The 13,140-nt window shown below is 47.4% G+C and overlaps 1 protein-coding gene across 1 annotated transcript in view; it reads left to right on the top strand.

Annotated features, from left to right (window-relative positions):
- Nucleotides 1-13,140, top strand: part of ACAP3 (ArfGAP with coiled-coil, ankyrin repeat and PH domains 3) — a gene marked incomplete at its 5' end in the record, with an annotated part of 54,011 nt that overhangs the window by 6,015 nt on the left and 34,856 nt on the right. The window contains 2 exons of the mRNA XM_010158321.1: nt 9,317-9,375; nt 12,087-12,270. Coding sequence (XP_010156623.1) covers nt 9,317-9,375; nt 12,087-12,270 — 243 coding nt within the window. The remainder of the gene's footprint in view (nt 1-9,316; nt 9,376-12,086; nt 12,271-13,140) is intronic.

Here is a 13,140-nt window from a genome sequence, read left to right on the forward strand (position 1 = left end):
GTGACTCAGGGGCTGTAAATGCAGTGTTTCCCTACCATCAGCTGCATGCATAAGGAGAAACATGTTCAAATCCTTCTTTCACCCAGCCTTCGGAGAGCACCCTCCTCCCTTGGTGCAGAGCAGTGTGAATCCCTCTCCAGGAAATGGCTTTGGAATGACTGCTGCATCTTGAGCCCTCTCCGGTGGCTGTTCAATTAGCTGAGTTATTTTTAGTGCCTTCTGCTGTCTTTGTGTGTGCCTGTGCGTGTGTGTGTATGTGTATTTTGGCTCATCCATGGCTGAGGATCTCAGCTATGAAACAGTTGTCAGTGCTTACTCCAGGAATGTGGCCAGGACAGTATGTACAACTGGAACAAGTTAAAAAGAAGGGAAAATATCCCCCAAAATTGGTTGGAAAAGCTTGTTCTATAATTTTATTGCTAGAGCACGGGGCCTGGAGATGTCTTGACTCTAGCTCAGCAAAATCCAAGCATAAAACCCGTTTGAATGTAGAAGATGAACACACTGAGCTTCAGAGCATTCCCACCTTTCTTTTAATGCATAAGAAGGAGAAAACATCAAAGCAGCCTTAGAGGACAGGTGACAAACTGTTGAGTTCAGAAGTGCTGGAGTTAGTGTCATCTGCCAGTGGCCTTCCAGAGTCTTGGCTATGGGCTTCTTAAGATGTTCTCTTCAGAAAGGGATGCGTGGCGGCTGGAAAAAAAGCTTCCTGCTTACAATGCTGGCCTCTTGAGGCATCACTGCAGCTGTAGATGTTGGTAGCAGCATCAGCAAAAAAGCCAAAGGTGCTGCTGCCCACCAAGTCACCTGGGAGTCAGATTCAAGGCAGGATGCTGTGCATGGATTCTCTTGGTGGCTGTACTGTGTCTGGATGCATGTTTCATTTTACTTTAAGGGGCTGTCATTTCCCTCGCCTAAAGATCATGGCAGTGTGTAGCTCTGCTGAATTCCTGGGCTCATCTTTTCTAATAGCAATTCAGTGGTCTGATTCTCAGTTGTGCTAATGCTCCATTAGATATCTAAGGGATAAGGATCCCCAGCCTCAGCCCTACTAAACTCAAAATTTAAGTTCATGCAGGAGGAAGATACCTGCTGAGAAATGACAGTGGCCCCTCCCCATGTTCCAAAAGCAAAACACCCTTTCCCTATTGACTCTAGAGTCCTGCAGTTGTCAGTTGTGGTATGAATTTAAAAGCATCAGTTAATACCTCCAGTGCTTGTAAAAGTACAGTGTTTAGGATAAGTGTCTCTTTACCAAACACCATCAGGGCAGATGTGCAGCGTCTCAGAGATACTTGGTTCTCCAAGTACCACTGGACTCAGTGCAACTGAGGCACTTTGACACCTTTGCAGTGTTAGCTTGCACTTCCTATCCCCAAGTGAAAATGAAATCTTACTCCTGAAAGATTCCTTGTACCCGAGATCCTGAGGGAGTCTTCCCCTCACTGTGGAAACAATATCCCAGAGCACTTCCCTCCAATAAACGTTATGGTCTGTCCCATTATTTGTACTGTTCTGTCACACCCCTACCTGCCTGGAGCCTTTGTCTCCACACAGAATGAGCTGACAATGCAGAAACTCCCCTGCCCACCCCCTGGCAGTGCAGTCTCTGCAGCACAGGGCACAGCTGTACTGTCTGAGGGATGCTGTAGCACATCGCCTCATCAGGCGAGCTTCCGTGTGCCCGTTAGAGATGTATAATCCATGACAGGGAACAACTTCCCAGCTACCTCTGTGAGACCTCGGAACAGTGGGCGGCAGACAGGGATGCCAGAGCCTTGCAGCAACTTTCCTGCACAGCTCACCAGGGTGAAGCGTTTCCTTTCATGTGAGCCTGAGTGGCGTCAACTGGAATTTTGCTCAAGGGCCTGAAGTCTCCCCTGTGACCCCTCCTCCTCACTACATACCACATTGGAGTGGATAAATTTTGACTGTGGCTTGCCAAGCTCTTCTGTACTGGAAATGCTCCTTGCTTGTCTGCAGACAGATGCTGTGCTGTCAGCTCCAAAACCTGTGTGTGTGTTTGCCTCCTTCCTTCCTCCTTAGCACCCTCCCTAAAACACAAAACAGATTGAAAGACATAGCAATCTGCCAGACCATTATATGTGAGAAAGCAACCTTTCCCTCTTTTTACAGAGTCTGGTGATTATAAGTACATGAGAGTCATGAGGTTTTCCCACAGGTAAAGGAGCATAAAGTTCCCATCAGTTCTAGGGCGGTAGCTGATAATTATGGGCTATTGGATTTACACTATGATGCTAGGCAACAGGGTTTGGAATTAGAGTCATGCAGAAGCTCACTTTTTTTTTTCACCCCACTGCCAAAGATTGTTACATCCTAGACTTAAAGTGGATTTTATTCTCCTTAAATTCTAATTAGGTCAGAGTTCCCTGCGCTGCCTTTAGGTGCAGTTCTTTCTAGTGCCTAATCAGCTCTTGTGAAAGCAGGGTAATCCTCTCCATAGACTCTTAAGGCAGACACAACTGGCTATGCTCCATGCCAACCTCTTGGTGCTGACTAGCTGTCCAGATTAAGAGATGTACGATTTATAGATAGTTCAAAGCTGTCAGCATTCACTTCCAAGGAACTAGGGAAGGGTAGGCTCCAGGTTACACAAGGGAAATAGGCAGTGAATGTGAGGATGCAATAACCTCTGGCCCTGTCAAAGAATGGGAGGCAGTTTTCCCACCAGCCTGTTGCCCTACACATGCCTTGGGAGGAAATACCAGGATCTGCAGCACTACCTTGTCATATTTACACATCAAGGCTCTTTCCCATGCAATTCCCTCTCTCTGTGTGATCAGAAAGATAAGAAAAGCGAAAGGATGCAAGTGAAAGTGCTGCTGTTACAGGATTACTCTGGCTGAGCCCCTTAAGTGCATCTTCAGCAGCACCAGATATTTTCCAGCTCAGATGTAACATCAACATTGCCCTCATCAGTACTACTCCAGATAGCGCTGTGTTGAGCTTCAGTAAGTCCTAAGCTTTCCTGTCTGCCATAAATCACTGTAGCGACGTCACAGGAATCCTCCAGCAGGAGCAGCTTGCAGGGGAGATGTAGCAAGCCAGGAAGCCTTTCCTGCACCAAGCTGTGATGAGTCAGTGAGGCAGAAGGCAGATGTCATGGGTGGAGGGTAGTGATGGAGTTCAGGGGGAAGGAGGTGAAAGTGGGGAGTGCTTCCAAGCTGCCTATTCTCCACAGGGATGGGTGGACCACCTGCATTTTCTGACAGCACTTGGGAGGGGTCCAGGTGCATCAAGCTACCACAGTAAGAGATATCATTTGCGGATGCAGACTTATCATCTGTCAGGGGAGATGCTTTCTGTTATCTCACGGCTTCACAGTTTTGCCACTGCGCCCTAGTGCAATGACATTATACCAGTGTAAAAGACTTCAGTGAGCTGCAGCCCTTGAAGTTCGATACTGGTCTAGCAACTAACACGAGCTCAGTGCTGCATTCTGGGTTTCAGAAAGATTAGATTTTTGTCAGCTTCTAGAATATCGTAGGATGTCCACTTTCTAATTAGAGGAGAGAATCAGCTTCAGTAATATATAAGGGTCAAGGACAAATGTCCTTTGACCTAAGAACAAACTACAGCTCAAGCTTTTTGTGGGAGAGACTCAACTTCAGCTTAGTTCAGAAGTTAGACTTAGACTGTTGACATCCAACATGTGTAATAGAAACAGTGTTGTTGGCTTGTTTTCCAGAGCACAAATCCTCAAGTGAGCTGTATTACAAAGGCATCACAGATGGAATGCTGTTCATGGGTGGCATTTATCTGGTGGGCCATTGCTCAAGAAATGCAGAACCAAATCATATAGCCAAAGAGAAGTAGGAGTTATTTAAGCATCTCCTGCCAAACAAAGGATGCTTGAATTCTGCCTGGCCCTCTTGCTGCTTAGGTTATTATATTCTGCTACTAGAAGCTTCAGTGAAAGAGAAGTAAACTGTAGGCCTATGAAATCAGGGAAAAATGTACAGTATGCTGTCATTGTTGAGTTTTGCTATTTGAGCAGCAGCAGTGGTATTTACACGCTCTTATCAAAGCTGTCAGACACACCCTGACGTCAGCTTGGATAGACATGGTATAGAACAGGTAAACACCCGAGTCTTGGAAAACCTCTTTGCAACTCTGCAGCGGGACAGGTAGTTGAAGAGAAGAAGAGGTGGAGAGGCCAGGACAGACTGCCAAACCCACTGCCGACCTAACAGTGCTGTGGTTGAGAAGGGCCTTATCGGCAGAATGGGCTGTCTTTGGGGAGCAGGATGTCTGACATAAAGATTATGGATGATCACCTTCTGCAGGCCTGGGAGGGGGGCATTTTTGTTCCCCAGCATGTGCTCAGAGATAGCTGACAGAATCATACCTGGGCGCCCTGTACCTGACCAGTCAGCCCTGCCAGCCTGGCTGTAGCTGCCTCCCTCTCTCACAGACACTACAGTGTAACCCCCCTTTGGGAGACCGCTGATGGGACAGGATTCCCAAGACCAGATAAAGGGATCAGGCTCTGATTCCCAGGCCACCAGACAAAACCCTCATTTATATACAACATAAAGACTGTTTCAGGGGATGTTGGTGAGAACGAGGCCTCCAGGCTGGCCAGAGGGAGGTAAGCGTGGAGATGTGACTCATCCAGCTCACGGCCCACTGTGGCTAGGGTGGGGAATTGGCGGAGCTGGAGAAGGGAGAGCTGCCCTTTTCTGCGTGTGAGGCAGCTGCAGGGGAAGCTCCACACCCTCTGTCTCATTCACTCAGTGAGCTTGATCTCATCTTGGGCTATGGCTCTCAGTGCAATAGACCTTAATGGCCCTGACCAGCTTCATCTGAGGCCTCCACCTGTGGGCCCAGGTACTCCATTTAGGCTCTGCCTGAGGCCATCATTCTGGGTTTGAGCTGTGCTGTAGGAGTACAGGTCTCCAGTTCAGCTATGCCCAGCTATGGACCTTGGTGATCTCAACTTACAGACTGATTTTTGTAGCTTGATGCTGGACCTGTCTTGTCACTATGGATTGGCCTGACCCTGATACATGGACCAACTTCTCAGCTTAGCCTTGGACCTGCTTTGTCACCACAAACTTACCTGATGGTCTTGGCTCTTGGTTGAATCTGGCCACCATCTCTGAACCTGGCCTGCTTTCTTGGTGTGGTGAGGCCCCTGACCTGCAAGCTGCGTTATCCCACCTCAGCTCCTGGTCCGGTCGCCTCTGCTGCTCCCTGACAAATTCCAACCACAAATCCTGATGCCTACCTTTAATCTCTGCTCAAGCACTATTCTTGAGTGCAGCTGTGATGTCCTACTTCAGAACTTCATGCATGTAAGTGCTGAGAGAAGCAGTTCGTAGCCAGGCAATCTCACATCTTTTTAGTGTCTGCTTTGCTTTGGAGCCTGGTGGGATAGTGTCTTTTCTTGTTAAGGTCTGCAGGGAGTTGTGTGGGCGTGCTGTAGCAATGGCATCCTTTTGGATCTCTGGTATCTTGAATCTTGATTTTTAGACTTGCAGTTCCAGGAATAACATCCTGGGCTGCTGAACTTGCTTTCATTTCTTGAGGGCATGAAATTCATAAGCCCCCTGTCAAACACAGGGTTGGATTTATGCGGTACCCTCAGAAGCCCATGCTGGGAAAGTGAAATACAGGATCTAGCCTTTTGCTGCTGTTGGGTGAGAGCTGTACTAACTACCTTCTTTCATGCTGACCCTCCTCAGGCACAGATGTGTGTGAGTCATAGGCTGGACTTCTCATGTCTTGGTGGAAGCTAAGAGAGAGGGTGGGGTGATATTTGGTCTGGAAAATCTTAAAACAAATGATTTGTTCCAAGTGTGTCTGGGAAAGGAGAAAAAAAACACAGGATGATTTTTATATTTGAAACTCTAGCTCTTAAAACCCTATTTATTTTGCATTGAAAATTGAATTGAAGACCCACTCGAAAATATTCCCCTGGTGATCTTGCTTGGCAAAATTGATGAAGAAGCACTAAAAGTAATGCCGGTATCATAGGATGCTTCTCAGCAGAGGTGCTGCTGGCAGGAAAGGCATATTCCTTACCTGATACTCCCTCGCAAACCACTTGGCAATACCTGCCCCAGACTTGCACTGCATGAATCAATGCAAACTGGAAGGAAGGGTGCCATCACAGTGGGGCCCCGTGCATGAATAACAGGAGCAGGGGAGAGGAGTATTCTGAGAGCAGGAGATGGAGATATATATATATGGCCTGTCTTCCTCATTTGTGCAGTTTTCCTGTTCTGTTACAATACATTTAAATTCCACATAGAAATGTCCCTGTACCACAGGCATAGGAATAATCCATACGTTGGTGACCATGAGTTTAATTCCTTCTCCATAAGAAGATGATTTATGGACTGATTTTTAGACCTGGACTGAATCCTTAGTTAATTCTTCTTCCCATGCAGCCTGAGAACAAGCCCATGCTGTGTCAGGAGAGCATTGCACATAGGCCTGGAAGCACCCTGCTGGGACAGTGCCTCCCTTTTATAGGTAGAGACCTCCTGTAAACACTTCACTTGCACTGTTCAAAGCATCTGCCCTTTTTATAGCCAGACACTGGTGCTCAGAGCCTTTCTGTCTGCTGCAAAAGGGCTACAGCAATATCCTACTCCAGGGTGATCTTGGACCTTGCTTGGTTTGTCCTGTGTATCAACTGCTCGGCAGATTTTTGCTGCTTCCATTCTTCCCTAGAATGTCCCAGGGTACTTGCCTGCAGTCCCAAGTATGACATAATAGGGTCCCTTCCGTTCCCTGATCCTAAGCAAGCGTGTCATTCTGGCAGAAACCGATGATGGAAGCTTTCCAGATGTAGGTGCAGGTGAGAACCAGATGGCTTTCTTGCTGCTTGCTTATCACTGCGTGTTATCACGAGTGGAGGGAAGAGTTGTCAATGCCCAAACATTGCTTGGGGGAGCTGCTCCATGGGAAAAGTTGCAGGTCAAAGCCTCTTGGAGTGCTGTTGGAGAGAGCGAATGGATGCCAAGAGCAGTAAATAATTTACACTGGTAAAAACACAAAGCTGGGTGGTCTTGGGGGTTTTCTTTTCTTCCCCCTTGCTTTGCATCTGTTCATATTTAGAGGCTGTTCAGGGCTGTTTATACTCAGTCCTGGCATGTTTCTTGCTTTGCCTTTGACTGCAGCAATAGGTATGATGGATGTGTTGGAGGCTCTGCAGCCAGTGCTGCTGCTTCTCTGCAGTGTGCCTTGCATTCTGTTTGGAGCAGTACACCTGCGTAGTGTCCAAAGCATGACTTGCCTGTCTCCTAGTGGGAGACGCCAGCTCGGGAGGACATCTCTGTCTCTGTGAGTCTGTTGGCGCTGGAAGGAGGGGTCAAGAAGGAACCAGAGTGTTTTTGCTAGTACGTTACTATGGGGCATGAGGAGGTTAAAGCTTGTGGCCACCTCGGAGTGTGTGTCGTGTGTGAGATCTCTGCAGTGCCTGCTGAGATCTTAGTGTTGTGGACAGAGTACTGCTCAGGCTGGGAATGCTGACCGTGCTTCAGTGGGGGTTGTTTTTAGTTCTGTTCTTGTATCTCACTATCCTCTCATTTTTAATTGGCAATTAAAGCAATCTTCCCCGAGTCAAGTCTCTTTTGTCTGTGATGGTAACTGGTGAGTGATCTCCCTGTACTTATCTCAACCCATGAGCTTTTTCATCTTGTTTTGTCCCCATCTTGCTGAGGAGGAGTAGTGAGAGTGGCTCAGTGGCCACCTGGCAGCCAGAGAAGGTTAACCACCACCTCCTCACAAAAAGCTGCTGCTTTAGGTAATGCCAGATCTTTTGCACTGTAAATGGCCTGATACAAGATGACTGTTCCTGTCTCTTGGAAAAAGTCAGGAGACCCAGAGGTGCTCACCACTTCTGGGTCTTACCTGAAGTGGGTAGTAAAGCAGAAAGTTGGCCAGGAAAGGAAGGGAGAGATGGTGGGTGGGGTGTCAAGGGAAGCTGCCCAGAAAACGCCCACTGGAAAACCAAGCTTGCCACAAAGAGGAGGGTAAAAAAGGCAAACTGGAAAAAGCTGTTTGTTTTAATCCAAAGGGTTTTGTACAGTCTGCTTGCTGAGAGAAAGTGCCTTGACAAAGTCCTGTGTCAGCTTCACACTCCCGTTTGAGAACTGTCCCTCATGCTCTGTGGGCTCAGTCAGCCTCTCCTGAAAGGGCTTTGGTCGTTTCAGGAGAGAAAGCAAGGCCAAATGCTGGACTGGGAAATGCTTTTTTGGTTGACTGCACCCTTAGGAAGACAAACAGTTACCATTGTGTGTTCCGGGTCCTCTCTAGGTTAAATTGGCTGCTCAGGACACAGTGTTAACTTGGAGCAAATGAGCCGGGGTTACTCATGCCACACAGCTGTAGCGGTGCCAGACCCCAGCACTGTGATGTTTCAGGGCATCATTCAGTTTTGGGCCAGTGTCCAGGCCTTGTGTTCCTGATGGTGGAATGAAATGGGGTCTCTGTCCATTCTTTGTGGGCCACTCTTCCTGGCTGCAGCGTGGCCAATGGCTTTTCCTTGTAACCCTGGGATGATGTGTACTTCCTGCTGCAGTCACTACGTGGTCTGTGAGCTTCTGCCCATCTGGTCCTGATTAGCCAAAATGCTGTGTCATCCTGATGCATGTCTGAATTATTTGTAATCATGCCTGTCAGAGATGGATGGGAGAGAGCTGAGCAGACACCACTGTTCGGCATCAGAGTGTAGGGAGAGAACATCTCTTGAAGATGGGGAGGGTTGGAGATGAGATTGGCAGTGGGTTTAGAGGGCTTGGGATGATTTCTTTTGTGAGGGACAGACAGGAGAGTAAAATTTAAAAGACTTGTAAGATCTAAGTCTCTCTCTAATGCACGCTTGGACCTCTCACCCATGTTCATCAACATGCGACTGGCTGTGATGTACCTTCAGCAATTGTTCCTGTCTCTAAGTGGTGTACTGCTGAGGTGACAGTGCCCTCCTCTGGGAAAATGAGAAATTCGAGACTTGGGAAAGAGCTCAAAATGCAGACTAGGAAGGCAACTGCTCCTACAAACACTCCTCGTATGTTGGTGGCATAGGTCTCTGTGGTATTCAGAGCCCTGGCACAGGCTGTGGAACCTGCAGTGCAGGAATTCTGCACGTGTAAGGGAGTGCTGCAGCTACAGACAAAAGTTATTATCCATTATGACAGCCAGCAAGTAATGAACACCACTAAGCCCTGCAGTAATGCCAGGTCCCTCACTGAAGCTCCTAGAGAGCGTTCATGGATTTTCTGGCTCTTCAGTGTTTCCATGTTGCAAAAATATTTGCTCTTCTTTTCTCTCTCTTTTCTTTCAGATCCTGTTTGACCAGGCTCAGCGGTCAGTCCGGCAGCAGCTGCACAATTTTGTGAAAGAGTGAGTACTTGTCTTACAGTTTGGTCTTCAGCTTCTTGACCTTCCATTGCACCTGTCCTGTGTGCACTGGAAACAACTGCAACCACTGCACAACTACTGAAGCTTGGAGCTGAAGAAACACTGAAGGGTAGAGGAAAGGATCTGATTTGTGTGATGGCTGGCGCTGTCATCTTGCTACACTATCATTCGGTTGTTCTGTTGTCAGCCAGATACCTTCATCATGTTCCCAGCTCATAGTTAAAGCTGGACAGGAGGCATATTTCCAGATCAGAGCATCATCCTGAAGTCTGGTAACGTTCATGTGTAGAGCCTATCTTTGCTGCTTCTCACTGATCCTCTAGGTCAAACACATCCCAGAGTTCAGATCGCTGCAGAGCAGGGTCAACTCTACATCTTGTATTCAATGCAGAGTTTCCTTAGTGGTTAAAACCAGTGCACAGTTGCAGAAGGAAGGAACTTTGCTGCCAAATGGCTTTGGGTCCAGCAGAATCCTTGTGTTCTTAGCTACTCAAGCATCATGCTTAGTCACTCAAAATTACAGCAGCCCTGCTCTTCTGGAGCAACCTGAGCATCTGTCTGGAAGATGACAGACAGGAGGGCCCTTCTTTGCATGGAGGGAGCAACTGATCATCACTGTGCCTTGAGCGTGGAGCTTGACCACTGGTTCAGAGTTATTTGCTAATGAAAGCAAGTTTACAATGCCCTGGTGTGAGCAATGCAGAATATTGTGTATTCAGGATGTTAACTTGCACAGGGCAGGCCTGAGGTGCAGAAGAACTGGTCCCAGGAAGTTAATTGGAGGGGGACAGTCTGTACCTTTGATCAAGGCTTTCAGCAGTCTGTCCTTGCTGTTGCTGCATTAACGTTTCTTCCAAATGCCTCTTTTCCCCAGGGCAGGTACTAGTGCAGCACGGGATCCCACCTCAGCTGAATATAGGTCAGAGAGGCAACTGGGGCCTTCAGCTAAGCAGGAGCTGGTTGCCATGGGAACTGGTAATTGAGTGTGATTCCCTCAGCAGCTGTGTAGTTTCATGGAGGGAGGGGGTCCCTAGCTGACCCCCCTCTTCCTCATCCCCATCTTCTTGCCCAGCACTCACCCTACCCCCACTTTCTCTATAATCATTTCTCTGATGAGCTCAGATTTAATCTTCTTAAGGCTGGCAGTCGGATGGGGGAATTTCACCTTCCTTTTGAGTCTGTCATCCTTTCAGCGTCTTTGCACTTCGCTCTTTTTTTGCACTTGTACTGCTTGACCTCTGCACTTGCAAGCTCTGTAGCTTTAATCTTTGTGTTGCTCCTGCCCTTGTTTGGAAAATAATTTCACCTTGCCCTGCCCCTGCTGTCAGTAGCCAAATCAGTGACCGCCTTAGCACGTTACCAAGCCACAGACCGTGCTGAGTAGGAGGGTTTTATTAGCTAAGTCTTGAGGTTGCAGGCATGCTGCTGCAGCCTGGAACAGAGCTAGCAGAGAATTTCCAGCAGTATCACATTACTCTGAACTCCTGTGCATTGGGGGTACTGTGAAGAAGCAACAGCCACCAGAACAATAATCCAATCACCTCTATTTTAATTTATTGTTATTGTATTTGCCATAGTAGATCCTCTTGGCCAGATGCTGATCCATATGTAAGCATATGCAACTTCAAACAGTTTGCCACAGGGTTCAGCGTTTACTCTCGGACTGTCATGTTCAACTGAGCCTTTTTGTTTTCCCTATGGCAAAGAATAAGTGGATGCTACTTATTTACTAACAGTTTTTAACTACTTTAACTTGTAATAATATATAATTGAGGTAAACAGAGCTCCCCTGGACAGAAAAGATGTGTTTGTGTTACACCCGCTGTAAATCAGCATTGCTGCTTTCAACTCCAGAGAAACCAGGGCCACTTGTAAGAGCTGATCTTCAGGAATTGCTGTCCTCCCCTCCTTGTCGTCATGCAACTCAAATCAAGTCCTGCCTGAATGGTACCTGCTACTTAATTAAAAAAAAATCTGGTCAACCAAACTGAAAAAAACCTGCCTGTTGCTATGTCTTTATAGCCTCCCTCCTCCCTGCAAAGCAGACCCCTGATCCCATGTGAGGTCTCTAGGTGTAAATAAAACTTTGAAAATTCATATTATGGATCATGTATTTCCAAATGCAAATGTGCCTGTTATAGAAGGGGAAAAGAATAGTCAACTGTCTGGATTTTACAGTTGGGCAAGACAGAATCAGCTAGAGATGCACATGAATGGCCTGGCTGCCCCAGTTGAATGTCCTGTCCTGAATTTGAAAAGTGGCTGGTTTTACTTTTTTTCACAAAGTGAAATAGGAAGCATGTGTTTTCACTTGTAGGTTCTGAAATGTTCTGCTTACCATTTATTCTGAGGGCAGTTGTGGATTATTTTTAGGACTGGATGCCATCTGGCCTGGCTTTCTGGATGCTGTCCTTCAAGAATTTCCTAGAGGCTTTGAAGGCAGTATGTAAGGTCCAATATCTTTCCTTGCCAACCACGTCTAAAAGAAAGACTGTCTGAGTTAATCTGGAGCCAGTCCATCTGGACACAGTGGAGCTTGGTGGGGTGGGTTAGGATCCCAACAGCATATGGAGTAGGATGTCTGGGTGATCATAGTGTGCCTGGTTGCACCTCTCCCTGCTCTGCTGGCATCAGCAATATTCTGGCTGCTTTGTAACAACAGTTCTCACCATCTCTTCTTCTTTGGGTTCCAGTGACGTCCGGAAGTTCAAGGAAACCAAGAAGCAGTTTGACAAGGTGCGAGAGGACATGGAGATTTCACTGGTGAAGAATGCCCAGGCACCTCGGCACAAGCCCCATGAAGTGGAGGAGGCAACAGGCACCTTGACCATAACCAGAAAGTGTTTCCGGCATCTGGCCCTCGACTATGTTTTGCAGGTTGGTTTCTGTGCCCCCAGCTCTGACTGGATTTCCCAGTACAGAACAAAACACCTCAGGCCAATTGCTAAATAATCTACTGTAGGGAATGAAGAAGTTGAGGGATGAGAGAGGGCAAGTAGAGTCTTACACATGTGTTCAAAAGGGGACTGGATTACTAATCCACTGGATGTTTTGCCCTCTGCCTCCTGAGGCAGGGAGTCCGTAGGACTATGTGAGGGAGCATGAACCCCCCAGGTTTGCTCTAGTTCCAGGCACTGATGTAGTTGTACCACTGTGAACCCATGTACGGCTTAGCAAAGCCCTGTACTGCTGTAGGTCCCAGGGCTCTTCGAGCTGCCTTCTGGCATGATCCAGCGTGTCTGTATGAAATAGTGGGCTGTGCTGGCATGAGAGGACCTTCACTGGTGGGGCTGTGAGGTCTGTAGCTGACCAATTCTGCTTGAAAGAGTCACAAGTTTTTGGTGTAAATGGTGTAAGAGAGGGGAGGCTCTTCCCCAGAATCCTTAGGCACTTCATTCCTTATAACTCTCCAGAGTTTGACAAAAGTGTCATGAAACTACTGAAAGTGAGGGACTGAATACCACACTGTCAAGTGTTTTTGCAAATAATTCTCTGCTCCTATGTGTAGAACATGTCCTTAAGGGTAAATGTCTGCAGCTGTGTGCACATGTAAACATCCATGTGTCTGTACTTGTGTTCATGCCTGAAGCTCCAGATGGATGTGTGTGCATGTCCAAATACACATCTGGATGGGTGGATGTGCATACATATGTGCACGGTGCATATCTGCACATGTTGCAACAGTGGGAATTCCAGTTGAATATAAGTCAAAAACCTTTTCAGAGTTACGCAGCACTGGAACAGGAA

Source organism: Eurypyga helias, unplaced genomic scaffold (assembly GCF_000690775.1).
Source record: "Eurypyga helias isolate BGI_N326 unplaced genomic scaffold, ASM69077v1 scaffold10009, whole genome shotgun sequence".
NCBI classification, from domain to species: Eukaryota; Metazoa; Chordata; class Aves; order Eurypygiformes; family Eurypygidae; genus Eurypyga; species Eurypyga helias.